Below are 15,326 nucleotides of genomic sequence, written 5' to 3' on the forward strand. Positions count from 1 at the left end.
CCCTTCTTACAACAGCCCTCTCTCATGGACAGCAGTGTGGTCCCTGCACCATGGCCAGCCTTGATCCATGGTTCCTCATCAGGGCTTTGAGGTACCCTATGTGTGCTCCTATCCCAGCCATATTCGGGCACGTGCCACTGTCTCTGCCAGTGTGCCACCATCAACAAAGCACTTAAGGAGCCCAGGTAGCCTCCTGAGCCCAGGGTGTGCCTTGCTCAAAGCTCTACACCACTCACTACCTCCGTCAGACCCAACAAGGGCAGTATATGCAGTGCAATTGTGCACGGGACGGAGAGCACTGAAGAGAATGTAGAGGCCTGGGAGGACTACTGAAGGAGGCAGGAGGCTTTCTGGGTTGTGAAAAGCTAAAACCCATTAATCAGATGAGAGACCTGGACTGAGGGAGTTCTGGAGGCATCACTGCCCCCTCTGCGTGCTCTCAACCCTCCCAATCCAGCTCCCCTCACGCTGACAGAAGCCAGGACAGCTGGTCACGGCACCGCGCGTCCCTTCCAGCTCCAGCTGTCGGGAAAGGGCCCGGCCAGCCGAGCCAGCAGCACTCTGGCACAAGGAGCCCCTCTCCCCACTGCCAGCTCCATGGAGCTGCCTTTGTTCCTGCTGGCATCCCCCTCCCCTGTGCCTGGAACCATGCCCCATGTACCACAGCAGAGGCCACTGAGAGCAATGGCCAATCTTTGGGACTCTGTCACAAATCAAAGCACCCAAGGCCGAGCAAACCACGCCCGTGCTCTCCCTCAGCACACATCCTGGTTTGAGGACATGACAGCAACATCTCACATCCTCACATCCCCCAATACCCAGCGAGGTGGCCAGGGCTGCCTGGCAGGCAGTGCTCTCCCTGGGAGCTCAAGCCAAGCAACAAAGCCCCGGTGGGTTTGTTGGAGAAGCTATCCCGGTACCGAGGTGTGGGCAGTGCTGTCTGTAGCTCCAAGGCAGAGCACACTGCACAGCCTCCATCACTCCTGTCCTTCCCAATCCCCTCCTCACCTCTGTGGTGGAGATGCTTTTTAAAACAACCCAGGACTCATGTGACTTCTCCATTCAGCCAGGGGATAAATGGGGCCTTGCTGGGTATATTCAAAAAGGCTAAAATTAAACACGATGGGACCACAACGAATTTGAAGAATAGCCCCTCTCAGGGTCTGGAGCAAACGCCAGAAATGATGGAGCTGTGCTAGGATCCTGCTGCTTCTGGCTCTGCTTCTGCAGGGGGAAGGGGCCTGCCGCTGTCCCAGCCTGCAGCACAACCTTCCAGCTCCTGCCGGGCCCTCCCTGCAGCCGCTCCCCCGGCCAGGCACGGCCAACATCCGAGCCAGCCCAGCCCAGCCCGGAGGGAGCCGGACCCTCTGCGTCCTTTTACCGCAGAGCCACGAGCAGCCCCGGGCATCTGCCGCGGACATCTGCGCCTCGGGCCTGGGGCTGAGCAGCCTCGGCAACCACTCGCCCACCAGCGCTCGCTGCAGAGAAGGAACGCGGGCCAGCAAAGCACGGCATTAACACGCTGCTAATTAACACAAACCGGACTGCGTGTGGCACACGGCGCTGCCTCCCGCCCTGAGCCCCCCCAGCGCACAAACGCCATTCGCGGAGGGAAGCGCTGCACCAAATAACCAAAATGTCGCACATCTCCGGCCGCGCCGCTCGCCCCTCGGCCCCGCTCCCCTGCCGCCGTCCCGCCATCCCTCCCTTACCGCGCCTTGCCGCTCCTCCGCTCCTCGGAGGGCTCATCCTGAGCCGCACACGCCTGCTCGGGCACCATCCTCCCCCCGTGTCCGCTGCTCCCCGGGTCGCGCAGCGCTATAAATACCCCGTACCTTCAGCCGGCCCGGGTGGCTCCGCGGTGCCTGCGGCAGCGGCGACAGCAGCCGCTCCACCAGCCGCTCCTGCAGGATGGCGCGTCCATAGCGCGGCCGGGACGGACGGGCAGCCACCGCGGGCCAGCCGCAGCACCCCAACCATTGTTCCGGCAGCCTCGCCATCCAATGCGCAGCCCCCCCGCCCACGCGCGCACACACGCGGGGCCGGCTCGGCGCGGGGCCGAGGCGAGGCGAGAGGCGAGGAGCGGCGGGGAAGGCTCCCAGGCAGCTGCCCGGGATTTCCTGCCTCCGCCTGTGCCGCGGGAGGAGCCTGCGGGAGGACAGGACAAAGGCCAGGGCGGCCGGGCCGATGTCGCCGCAGTGTCCCGCCGAGGGGCCGCGCACGGGCCGGATGCGGTCCCTGCCAGAGCCCGGCTCCGCCTGACAGATGGGCTCGCTCAGCTGCGGGATTTCAGCAGAGATCGTGCCTGACGCAGCTGAGACAAAGGTTTGCTGGAGGAAACCTGCTCTCACCAAAATGTGCCGATTATGGCTGTTGGTGAAGGTCTCAGCGATCCGGAAAGCTCCCAAAAAGCAGGGCCCAAACGTAGCCCCCAGATCCTAGTTTTGGTTGATGTGGATCTGCTTCCACACGGTGCAGGTTCATCTGTTGTCCAGACTATTGCAGCCTCATCTCTGAATCCAATTGGAATAGCAAATTGGATGTATTCTGGACCTTACAACCAAGCTTTGAAGACATTTCAGAACAAGGAAGTATCTGCGTGTTTGTTAAGCAGACAAACCCAGCACACCACAGAATTAATTTAAACTTCAAGTCTGGTTTCTGAACCTACCTATAAGATCTGCTTTCCACCTTTCTGTGCAGCCATAGAAACCAACTGGGGGGTAATACCACAGCATGTATAATGAAGTGACAGGAGATGACGGCACTGGTGGTGCTGGAGGAACCTGTCCCTTGCCACACAGCTTCCTGAGCAACTCTCTGCTCACCAATGGAAAGGACACATTCAGCCGTACTCCTGCCCTGCTCCCAGAGCTCCCACTGCTGCTCTGGGAGCTGCAGGTCTCTGGCAGTGGCTCCACAGAGCACCTGACTTGCAGAGTCTGCACTGGTCACCCTGGGGCCACAACCCGGTGTCTCCACCACGCCCCCAAGTCTGGCTGGCACCAGGTTTCTGGCAGATATGTTGTGGCCCAGGGGCTGCAGTGCTCAGGCTCCATCCTCGGTGAACAACCAGGAGCGTGTCACGGAAGGAAAAATCTTCAGCCTGATCCAGACAGACGCTCTCGAGCAGCACAGAGCCGGGCAACAGGACCAGGGTCCCCCAGGGATGCACCCAGCCAGGCTGGCTGAGCAGGAGAGCTGTGAAACAGCACATCCACGGCTTGGCAGGGGCAGCAGAGCCACGTAATAACAGCATTTATGTTTTTTCCTCTGAAGCAGACAAAGCTATTTTCAGAACTCCCCACAGAAGGGAAATTTTCTTCCTGGCTGTTTTCTAGGATGATGGGAAGGGCAGTTCCAGAGGAGCTCTTTGGTCAAGTTGAACAGGAGCAGCAGCAGGCAGTAAAAACACTCCCACCTTGGACCAGGGTGATGGAGGCTGAGGAACTGCAGGTATCCTCCTTGCAGGTGCAGAGCTGGGAACCTCCAGGACTCAGCTGCCACCTTCTTCTCCTGCTGCCTCCTCTCCTGCTACATGGAAAGTCAGTGCTGACTTCAGACAGATGAGTCTCATGGGCCTCACAGTCTGAACTCTGCTGCTCCATCACCAGCAGAGCTGCACACTCACCCTGAGGCTCCTGCTGACCTGATCAAAGGGAAAATGCCTTGCTGATCTAAACTCTGATGATTAATTTAACCTTGAACTTGCAAGCAAGGCTCCATGTGATTCGCTACTGGGAGCATCAGAGCCCTGACACTTTAGCCAGGCTTCATTCTTTGATGCTCAAGGAAAAGCAAGATACCAGGCCAGAGGTGAAGAAATCCCAAAGCACAGGATTAATACCCTGTACATTCAGTGCCACAAGCACAATCCACACAGCAACTAAGATCTTGTCTTCTCTTTTACCTACCCCACAGGTCAAGCTTTAATTTCCGCTCAAGGATCACTGCTGTTTTGTCACCTAATCCCTCCAGAAATCTATCAAATTCCATTCCAAAGGTATTTGTGCTCCCTGCTTCCACTTGAAGTGCCTCGTGCTTCCCAAGAAGCACAGTGTGACTCATGCCATGCTTCCACTTCCAGCTCTCAAAAAGGACCAACGACCATAAATTGGCTCCCACTTGTTTAAACTCGTGACTCGCTCTGGAGCGAGTTCACAGCGCTCCCTGCATCAGCTCCTCATCTCGGATAACCGGGCAGCCGTGGAGGTGGCTGGATCTCTGGCACAGCCCGCTCGCTGTGTCCCCTCCCCGGAGGAGCCGCTGCGGTACCGGCTCGTTCCACGCGAGGGAGAAGCCGCGGCAGGGCCGTGTCCGAGCCCTTCCCGGCCAGGGCCGCGCAGAAATCCACGTGCGGCTCAAACCCGCCCCCCTCGTTGCTTCCACCTCGCACAGGGTCACAGGCACGGCACCTCCGATTGCGAATGCATTCAAAACCTTAGCACAGGGCGGAGGTTTCCAAATTTAGCCTGTTCAGACAGGAGGAGAAACCAAGTGGCGCAGGAAGGTCTGCGGCAGTCTCAGCACTACCCCTGCTCATCTCTCCCCCTGCTTCATTCTCCAGCTCTGCAGCACAAATCAGGCTTAAACAGAATCCCAGGCTCTCATCTCAAAGCTACAGCTGGGAAAATCAGAGAGAGGAGAGCCCTGCCAGCCCTGGGAAGCCAGGAACAGCAACACGTGGGAGACAAACAGGTACACGTTGCTCTGTGGCACAGAAGCTGGCTGGGCTTGGAGCTGTTTGGTAGGAGAGGATGGAAGATAATGGTGATTTATCCTCTGAAGTGCAAGAGCACTGCTTCTTCCAGCTCTCAGGTTCTCCATCCAAATGACAAGAGCACCAGCAGTTTTGGAAGCTCTTGACGCATGTTACCACACACGAACAGGAAAAGGCTGGGGACAGGATCCTACAGAAGGTCCAGTTTAAGTTACAGGTAGTGGTCCCAGTCCTGCGATCCTTACTCACCGAGTAGTCCCTTTGAAATAGAGACGACTGCTCACGTGAGTAAGGGATGCAGGATCGGGCCTGTCTACCCCAGAGGCTGAATCCTGACCCGGAGAGGACATCCCGGCCTCTGAGCATGGGAGACACTCCCGCCTGGGCCAGCGGGAGCGAACCCAAAGGCAGCACCGGGGAAGACAATCCAGGCTGGGGCACCACCCCTGCAAACAGCACACTGAGCACTGACCATGGGGAGCAAGGCAGGGGACAAGTAAGACGGGAAAAGGGATGCTTCACTCAAGCAGGGATGCTTCTGGTTCATCCCCAGTTCACCCATCTCACTGATACTCCCAGGTCTGCAAGGTCTTTCTTAACCCAGCAGGCTCCTGAAAACAGTACTGGGAGAATGAAAGCAAACTGTCTTGGGATGGCTCCCAACCTCTATGTGGATCTCCCAGCTACAATTAACATAACTTTAGGAGTAGCTGATGCCCACAAGAGAGGAGAATAAGCCTACTCTTAACTCACCAAATAATTTCTAATTCCATTAGTTAAGGGGGAAAAGGCAGCTCTCTAAAGCAACCTTCACTCCTGGGAAGCGCCCAAAGAGAAGAAAGCTGGCTTTAGCCCGTGTGAGCAATAACCCCAAAAAGCTCTGCAGACAAGGAGATAGAGGCCCCTTCTCCTTCCCAGGGCATCTCCTGTAGGTCTCCCTTCAGTGCTCAGACCCCCAGGCTCCAGCCTCCCACCGTCCCTCCCTGCTGGGCTGGCCCAGCGCAGTCCCACCGAGGAGCACGAGGCACAGTCCCCTGCACGCTGAGCTGGCAGAGCCACACGGGGACCTCCACCTTCCTTCCCCAGCCTTGGGCTCGTGGCACCAGCCCCTCTGACCGAGACGTGCCTGCTGAGAGGGAGCCAGGCACGCACCCTCCTCCCTGCACAGCCCTGCCCGTGCTGCAGGCACAGCCGGACTGGCTGCAGGGCGCTGTCCCTCCCAGCCCAGCACGGGGCAGCGTTCCCAGCAAAAGCAGCCCTGGGGCTTCCAGTCTCACGCGACTCCCCGGGATGTGCTGGACCATCTGCCATCCCAGAGGGGACCCCGGGAGCCGCTTCCCAGCCTCACCACAAAAACAGTCCGTGCAAACGTCACTGCCCACACCAGCCTGCCCAGGGCTGGGCCCTGCGTCGGGACCAGCGTCTGTCTTTGCAGATGGATAATTAGATTCCCTTTCCATTTCCTTTCCCCTCCTGATGGTTTCTCTGGCTGGCAGTTCCCCCACAGCCCTGCACAATCCAGCAGCATTAGTCAGAGGGAAATTCTGCACCCTTCTTCCCCTGGATGTTGCTCTCGGTTCAATACAAACAGCAGAAATGAACTGTGGGATGATTTGAGTGCTTTGCTGCAGCACCATTTGTCCTTTTCAGCCTGGCAAACACAACTTGCCCCTTGCCCCTCCCACACCTGCCCCTTCTCCCCGAGTGACACAGAAATCACAGCGTGAATTCAATGACTGTTTTTGGCAATTGGAAGCAATTAGCTAATCACCAGGAATAACAATCAGCTGGGCTGGGGTTGCAGCACACCTCCATTTATGAGCAGTGGTGCAAAACACTCCTTTTGGGCAGGGCCTAAGAAGCGTACCTGATTCTCAGCCATGGTGTGAGGTGCTCTCAGAAAAAGATCATAACACCTTCCTGCAGGAAACCTGAGGAAGAGATGGAGCAGTGATAAAACTGGGGTAAATCAACACAGAGCTGTCTCTCAGAGCTCCCAGAGAAGGGATGTGTGCCCAGATGAAGTATCCACAGAGATCCTCACTGAGCACACAAGATATCTGTCCTCCCCTGCCACTAAGCAGTGGCTTTCTGGGAAGCAATACTGGTACCTGAAGCCCTGGTGGTTGCCCAAGCAGCCCCAGGACCTGCAGAGATGCACAGACACATCGGCTCCACCTGACAGAGGACAGCAGAGGAGTTATCCTGCTGGGATTAACAACTTCCCCACAGATCCTCCCTAACAGGAGATGTACAGACTGAGGTTTCCAGGGACAATCTGTCCATTCTGATCTCTTGTACCCGGTAACATACTGTGTTCTCCATGGGCAGTGTCCTGAGTCCATGCAGAGCACAGATCTCACAGCTCTCCGATGCCAACCCTCCAGACTCCCAGCTTCTACTCTGCACCTGGCTGCCCTCGGGAAGGGGCTGTGAAAAGCCTTTTGGAAGATTTCAGGAGCTTGCAGCTGGACTGTCTCCCCTCTGATCTGTGCCAGCCCATTGCTGGCTGCCCACCAAGAGCCGGGTGGAGTGTTACCGGCTGTGCCAGGCTCGCGGGACACGAGGCCCCAGACACTGCAGCCGCTGAGCAGTGGGTGCCTCTTCCACCACTTGCAGCCTGGCTGGGCTTCCCAGGGCCTGGCCCACGGCACACAGCAGTGACTGCACTGGATCAGAGCTGCTGCTGCACAGCAGGAGTGTGGCTGGGTGTTCCCAAAGGGCATCGCAGCCCCGGCTGCCCCAGAGGTGCCCAGCACTGTGGGGGGCCCTGGCAGACACAGAGCCTGGCACTTTGCTGCCTGAATGAAGAAGAAAAGGTAAGAGCTGCAAGGCAGCTGGGGACCAGGATTGTTCCCCATTTGCCTGCAGCTGTGCAGCCATCCAGTGTTCACACCAGCCCCTGGTACCCAGCACAGACACCGAGGCTGTGCCGGGGGGAGATGTCAGAATAATCCAAAAGGGAATCGAGATGCTCTCCAACACCTTTCTCTCCCCTTCTCCCCCCCCCAACTTGCTCCAGCAAACACTAGGCCTAGTTACACCTCTGCTGCACAACTTCCACTTCCCTGTGCCCTGCAGCATGACTGGAGATTCACATTTTATTAAATACTGTGATGATGGGAGAAAACTTCAAGTCACTGAACATCTAAATCAAACTGTGCTGTCAAAGGGAATTTAAACAGTTTCTTCCATACTTAAGAGTAATAGTCAGTAACTGCTGAGTGTTGCTTCCCCTTATCAGAGGGATGCTAACCAGTATGGAAAAAATGAGACTAGTTAGTCTGAGTTTGTAGTGAAACAGAGCAAAAGATGAAGAAGTCTCTGGGTAAGAGTCTCAACAGAGAATGTGTCGGATACCAGAGAGCATCCCATGCCCTTCCACAGTGCAGGTGTGAACTGCAAGGTCTGGAACTCAGACACGGAGACCACATGGATCATTTACCCAGACTGATGGACACTGGCAGGTCCTGATGGCTCTGTGGGACCCAGAGGAACACCCTGCCTGAGGCTGCTGTGGACACAGTGCAGCTCTCTGGGGTGGGAGGTCAGCTCAGCAGTGCTCCTGCAGCAGAGGGGTGCTGGCAGGCACCCCAGCACAGAGCCAGGGCCAGCCCCCCCAGCACAGCAGCCTTGTCTGCTCCAGTCCAGCCCCAAACTTCAGGAGCAGTTTTGCAGCAGTGAGAGGTTCCTCCTGACCGCTGAGATGGTGCCATCTGCTTCCATTTATGTGCTGGCTCACAGGAGCAGCTACAGAGCAAGTGCCCCGAAAAAGAGCCCGATGTGCCAGTGGTGCTTGTGCAGCTCTAAACGGCACAAAAGCACAAAAAGCAGAAAGTGGAGATGAAAACAGCAGCGTGTGGCATGGGAGAGTCTAGGCAGCTTCTGAACAGAATAGCAGGAGGAGGAAAGGGATGCAAACTGGGGACACCCTGTGTGGGAAGGGCTAAGGAAATATTGGCCCTGTCTGGCAGCTGAACTGAGGGAGGACTTTGCCACCTCGGTTTACCAGTCACACCTGCCTTGGCAGGGAAAACAGTCCTCTTGCTCAACAGGAGGTTTCATACCATAAAACAGATTGCTTAATTCTTGGCAATTTGTGCTCAGCAACTACCCTCTTCCTGTGGTTGCTGCTTCCTCTCTGAGCACACATTTTTTTAGAGCCAGAAGAGACATTATGCTCCTCTCAGCCTGCCCCTGGGCCCTGCAATTCCCCTCAGAGATTCCTCCCTTTGGAAGATCTGGTGCTTGTGGTAGACTCACAGCCACAGCAGAGAGCAGCAGAACATGTACTAAGTTCTCCTTTCCTTCACAAGAAAGTTTTCCTGGTCTTGCTTGGAGAGAGTGGAACTGAGTGTTCCTGGAGAACAGTGCTCTTAGGTGAGAAGGGATGGAATTCAGGACATACCACGAACAAAACCCAGCAGCAGTTACACACTGATACTGCAGTAGCAGCAACCAACTGCACAAAACTACCACAGAACCAAAATCCTAGAGCATCCTACACAGCTCCATGGAGGGAATCCTTTCCAATATGATCTTGTCCTACTGCCTCAATCCCATCACCAGCTTCTCTGCCTGCCTGTGGTTTTGATTATCTCACCTCCAACCACACCCCTTGGGAAAAGGTACCTCTGGATCACACTCAGCCCCACACCAACACAGCACCCATGCTGCAACCAGAGACAGGAGAGCAGCCAGACCTCAGGTCTGGCTGGAAAAGAGCTTTCTCTAAAGTGTATCCTCCTGTAACTCGTGTTGTTTAGTGTAACAGCCTGAGCATAAGAGCTTCCCTCTCTTCTCCAATCTGCCTTTGCTCTGCTGTCACATATTGTCAAGCTGTCCCACTCAGCCCTGCTCTGCTGAACTCTGCCCAGGAGACACTTCTCAGAGCCCCAGATACAGTGACATTGCCATCCTGGTCCATGACAGCCCTGCCCCAGTCACCCCGAGGCTGCTCCTGGGGCCTTTATGCCTTGCAGAGAGTGCACAGCGCCTGCACACACCCAGCTTCAGCCACACACACACAGGGCTGCTGAGCCTGCAGGCCAGGAGAGCCTCTGCACAGCCCAGCTGACCCTGGACACCAGGAGAACCTCTGCACGGCCCAGCTGACCCTGGAGACCAGGAGATCCTGCACAGCCCAGCTGACCCTGGAGACCAGGAGATCCTGCACAGCCCAGCTGACCCTGGACACCAGGAGAGCCCTCTGCATGGCCCACCAGGCACAGCCAGGCTCGGGCAGGCAGGACCTGCTGCCAAGACCTCCCAGAGCAAAGGTAGAGCCCATGACCCTGCCCCAGGCTGCCAGCTCACCCAGAGTGGGGGCAGGCCCCAGGCAGTGCAGCAGGGCTGGGCACAGAGCCCCGTGTCACCACCCCAGCTCCAGAGCTGACAAACCTCCCACCGAGGGCAGTGCCCCGGACAAAGCCTCCTTTGTTCTGGCACACGAGCCCGTTCCAGGCTCCCGCCAGGACACATCTTTACTGTGCCCTCCTGACTCCGGCAACAGGCAGGGCTCAGGGACAATGGCCCCTTTCTGGGATGCTGCTGGGGCTCACACACAGGAGGCCACAGATGCAGGGCACTGCCAAGGTCCTGAGCCTGCCAGGCAGCGAGCGCTGGCACCATGTGTCTGTCACCACATGCTGGCAGTGGGGAACCCCCTCAGCAGTGGGGCCTGGGAGCACCATGTTACAGCACCCAGGTACAGCCCTTTCCTCGGGCAGACACACAGGGCTGGCTCCCAACACTGGGGCTGTTCTCTCCACCAGCACAAACAGGACACACCACACCTCCTGTCTCCTCCCTGAAGAGGCCACAACCTCTGCAGAGAGCAGCACAACAGCTCAGACATCACAAGCAGCCCTAAATCCTGGTAACGGGGGCAGACAGGACCTCCTGGGGCTATACCCACACTTGGGGGGCTGGCAGACTGCAGGAGGGCTCGGGGCCAGAGCCCCCCCTGTCCGTGCCCAGGGCTGAGCAGAGGCACAGGGCTCTCCAGGAGGCACAGGGCTCTCCTGAAGCCCCAGCCCTCGCCTGCGCCCTTCAAAGAGCAGTGGAAGCTCTGGCAGTGCCTCCAAAGGCTGCTCCACCTCGGAGCTGGAGATGGATGAGGTCATCTCCAGTCTGAAATCACTTCCCTTCTCAAGCTGCTCTCAGGACTGTGCCACGGATTCAAAAGAGTGGGATGGGTGGGGAGGGAAACCCAAACCAACTGAGCATGTTCCCCATTAAGAGCTCACCACTTGATTTATTTCTGCCTCCCAGTCAACTGCCGTCTGAACCCTCCAGCCTCCCTTCTTCCCCTGCAGGAACAAACCTGGCAGGAACTGGTTTAATAGCAGGGTATGGCACAAGCTGCACGGGACTACACTCGACCCCCAGCTCCCCAAATCCAAACCCAAGCAGAGCAGTGGGGAGAAATCACCTCTTGGTGTTGTCAGACAAGCCCAGCCACACCCCTCTGCCCTGTGCCCAGCTCCACTGTCAGCCTCCCACTGCAGCAGCCCAGCTTTGTCCCCACACACAGTGTTGGGAATGGTTTATACTGGCAGTGCAGCACGGAGCACCAGCACCACAGCCCTGTGGCTTCTACAGCCACATCCTCCTCTGTAAAAGTGGCCACACTGGTCTGGGTGGCAGCAGGATTCTCCTGCCTGGACCAGGCAGCACAAATATCTGAAGAAACACACTGAGAGAGGAAGGTGAAAATTCAGGTCACCAGCACAGGGGAACCCTATGGAAAAGAGCCTTGCAGTGGCCACACTTGGCCAGGAGAAACCAGACTGACAGTTTAGTGGCGTTATTTTAAAAACACACTGACCACAGATGAATCAGTGTCTCATTCCTGGAGGCTCTAACCCGACCACAGCACCCAACAGTGCCTCAGGCAATAACAGCCAGGACACATCACTGGCCCACAGTTCCCTCCCACAGCCAGGGGTTTTGCCCTCAGCCCAGGTTTTGCTCAGCACAGGAAGGCACTGAGGTTTTGCATGTTTCTTCCAGGGTTCCCAGTCTGATTGCCATGGCAGATATTGGATGGGGCCATTCTGTCAGCAAATGCAGCTGCTCTGATCCTGCACTGTCTGGACCCAGCCCCAGTGCAGCCTCACTGGTGCCACAGCAGTGACTGGACCCAGCCAGCCAGAGCTGTCACATCCTGGGCTTCAGCTCTGTCCCTCTAAAGCAGAGGGGACATCCCTGCAGACACCCCCCAGCCCTGGCTGGGCCAGCAGTGCCTGTTGATCCCTTGGGGCTCTGGGACTGGAAGGCACTGAGGAAGGTCCTGCTCTGCACCTGCACCCAGACACCCTGGAGAGCTCTGAGCCACCTTCTCTGTCCCCCAAAAAACCTCACCAACAGCAGCTGTAGGAAAGTCCTGCTCTCCATCAGCTTCACTCTTTTCCAGTACCCAACCTTGTGTGCAGGAAGGGACAGACATTCTGTCTGCAAACAACTGTACGTGAATAATCCTGTGAGTGAGAGCAGACCTGCACTAATGCTGACACAGAGTCTTCCTATATGTTGGGGGTTTTCTCTTTTTACTGTTTTTATTTTTAAATTGCTCAATATGCAGGTAAAAGCCATTCAGACTGAAAGCAAAGGCTTCACTCAGGGCAGCTTAGGAAGAATCAGACTGTAATGTTTTTGAGGAACTCACAAATAAGATACGGGTAAACATACAAAACCACACCCTGAGTTTTCCAAAACTATAGGCTGGAAAGATTCACTGAGGGACTGTTGAATATTCTGGGCAGCAAGACCTGAGGATATGGAAGAGACGCTGTGAAAACATTACTATATTAAGAACAACATTAAGTAACCTAATTCAAGAAAAAGCTCTTCCCAGGATTTCTCTCTGCAAAGGAATTCCACAGACGTAAGGACATTGGTGCCCTGGTGAAGTCAGAAATGAAGGTTCTATTTTCCTTTTCCAGTAATACTTAGATTTAACTGTATAAACTGTTCCCCTGGGAGCAGATCCTATTTCACTGTTTATGCAAGAGCCTTAGAGTTGGACTTTAAAGGTGAAAGCATCAAGTGCCCAATGCAGGGAGCCCAACCAGTACAGATGTTCTTGCTACAGCAAACAGCTGCTTCATTGCAGTTCTCTCCAATTCTTTGCCCTGCTGTCATTGGCATATCCAGAAAGAGCAGAGCCCAGGAGGACCAGGCAAGCGTGGCCTCAGTTATCACCAATGCAAAAGGTGAGAGGAGACCTCCAAGAGCAAAACCTGCTGAGTTTTCCATGCTGTGATGGGTCTGGTGAAGCAGAGACAGGCACCTGGGATGCAGCAGCATCCAACCTCAGGGCAAAGCACATCTCCTCAGCCCTGGACTGCTCACCCTGCAGTCACTACACATCCCAGGGGGCACACACCCACGGCAGGGTGCAGAGCTGGGCACAAAGGCCACACGGGGCTCGTGCCCCAAAGCAAACAACTGCCAGAGAGCACAGCCAGGGTGGGAAACAGTGACTACCCAGCAGCCAGCTGCTGCCAGGAACACACAGAAGGGGCTTAAAGATGAGTCTGAAGGAGGATGAAGAGGACCATTTTCAAAAGAAGTAAGGTAGGATGAGGTTAAGAGCACTACTCCACAATGAAACATCTCTGCCAAACAGAGTCCCTAAAAAACAAAGCAGCATTGTAAAAGTTTCAGTTTCAATAAAGAAACCAAAGTGTTAGATGGCCATGATCCTTTCACAGAGCTACAGCTCTCACTGATTTTTTTGAGGCAAAGATGAAAGGGCCATTCAGAACGGCCTGGAACATACCTCCTGCAGTATTTTCACAGTTATTTTCCTTCACCTACCCCTTTCCTGGACCTAATCCATGGACCATGGCACATGAAAGGCAACTGTAAGCCTGGCACCAGGTATGTAAATTCCACAGCAGCAGCAGTGTCCTCATGAGAGATGGTGAGAGCTCTGCCTGCACAGCAACTCAGACCAGCCACAGGGATAGAGGGGGGAGCAGTGGCAAGGCTGCTCACCACAGCCAAATTTATAAAAATACAGGAGGTATCTAGCTCCTCTCAATTTCAAAGGACTTGGGCACTTTCATCTGTGTTAAAAGAAGGCTGGCTCTTGGTTCATGTTATTGCAAACTAAAAAATTTGCCTTCAAAATAACTATATTGTACAATGGCCTTTGTGGAAAAGCTTATGTTTCATCCTACAGCCTTTCATCTCCATACCACCAACCCAGACAAGAGAAAGTGTCAGCTCCTTGGTTAATCCAGAATATAGATATAAAACAGTCTCAGGCACTGCAAGGAGGATCACTTCCTTTGGGGCAGGGACAGCCCCCAGTTCTGGGCTGGCACAGTGGGAACCTGCAGGGCTGTGGCCCAGGAGAGGCTTCACAGACCCAGCACCACACAGACACTCCAGAACCCTGCCACTGTGCCACACGGCCACACTGAGCTTCACACTAAAAACAAGAAGATCAGAGCTGCTGTTATGATCTTCCAAAAAAAGGCACAAGGTTTAGAACACAACTCTGCCATTTTGGCAAATTTCATCACTGATAATTCAGTATAAATATAAAATACTGTGGCCACACCAGGCAACCCAGTTTGACCAGGACAGGCCTGGAATACCAGTATTGTCCTGACAAAGTCTCAGGGATGGTATTTTCTGCCAAATTCAAGACTGCCATTTTGCCTCTCTCCTTGGCTTAGGAACAAACCTTAGCATCCAACTGGATTGCAGGAGACAGAGACTGAAGAACTAAATCTTGCAGAGGGTCATTAAAAGACATGCATTCAAAATCATATTGCTCCAGCCCTCCAAAAATCCTTTCCACCTTCTCCCCTGAAAAACTGAGGGAGAAAGCAACCACAAAAGGTTAGTGCCCCAAGCTGAATAACTCGTGTCCTTGCATCAGGGACAGAGCCCAATCACTGGGCACACTGGGTTCTCCATAACCTCTGTTCTTTGCAGATAACACTGCTGTGACACTGGTCTTTGCTGCTATTTCAATCTTGATTTCCACTGGAAAGTTTATCCAGTCAGAGTCATCAATATACTCTCTACTTGCCCTGTAGCTAAACTGTTAACAGTCCTGATCAGAAGGAACAGATAATTGTGGAATCCTCCCTCCTGTGGATTTTTCAGTGATGTTGCTGATTTCATAAATCTCTTTCTGGTTCCACCGGAAAGTAACAAAAATGGCAGAGTGCCTGAGATATAAGATGGGAGATGCTAACATAGCAGGCACTGGAATAGCAGAGTTCATGAAAATGTCACCCTTGAAATGATTATAACGGATTTCTAGAAGTCAGAGTGAAACTGGACTAAAGAAGATATTAGACAAGACAGAAAGTCATTTGAGTGTAAACGCTGTAGCTGTTGGACACACAAGGGGCAGCAACACGCAATGTTAGAAAGAACTTGGAAGCAATGGAGTGGAAAAAATTGCATTTGCTAGGCTGTGTTTTCCTAGGAGGCAACCAAAGGAAATGGAAACAGCCACGGAGGTGAGGCAGGGGAGCGAGGCAGGAGGAGGAATGCTGGGCTCAGGCAGCAGGGCAGGGGAGAGCCAGCACAGCAACCCCTGCAGTGTCAGCTCAGGGACAGCCACTCACTGCCCTCC

General features: G+C 54.9%; 1 protein-coding gene across 3 annotated transcripts in view; it reads right to left on the reverse strand.

The window, feature by feature from the left end:
* The window catches only part of SEPTIN5 (septin 5), a 39,091-nt gene that overhangs the window by 13,149 nt on the left and 10,616 nt on the right, over positions 1 to 15,326 (reverse strand). Inside the window, exon 1 of one of the 3 annotated variants that reach the window (XM_018076350.2) lies at positions 6,588 to 6,648. The exons of 1 other annotated variant lie outside the window; for it this stretch is intronic. In XM_018076350.2, coding sequence (XP_017931839.1) covers positions 6,588 to 6,602 — 15 coding nt within the window. In that variant the 5' untranslated portion in view covers positions 6,603 to 6,648. Of the gene's footprint in view, positions 1 to 1,835; positions 1,859 to 6,587; positions 6,649 to 15,326 lie in introns of those variants that run through there. One more of the 3 variants, XM_018076351.2, reaches the window with a different exon arrangement.

The sequence above is a fragment of the Manacus vitellinus genome, unplaced genomic scaffold, assembly GCF_001715985.3.
Source record: "Manacus vitellinus isolate BGI_N305 unplaced genomic scaffold, ASM171598v3 scaffold_31_pilon, whole genome shotgun sequence".
Classification (NCBI taxonomy): Eukaryota; Metazoa; Chordata; class Aves; order Passeriformes; family Pipridae; genus Manacus; species Manacus vitellinus.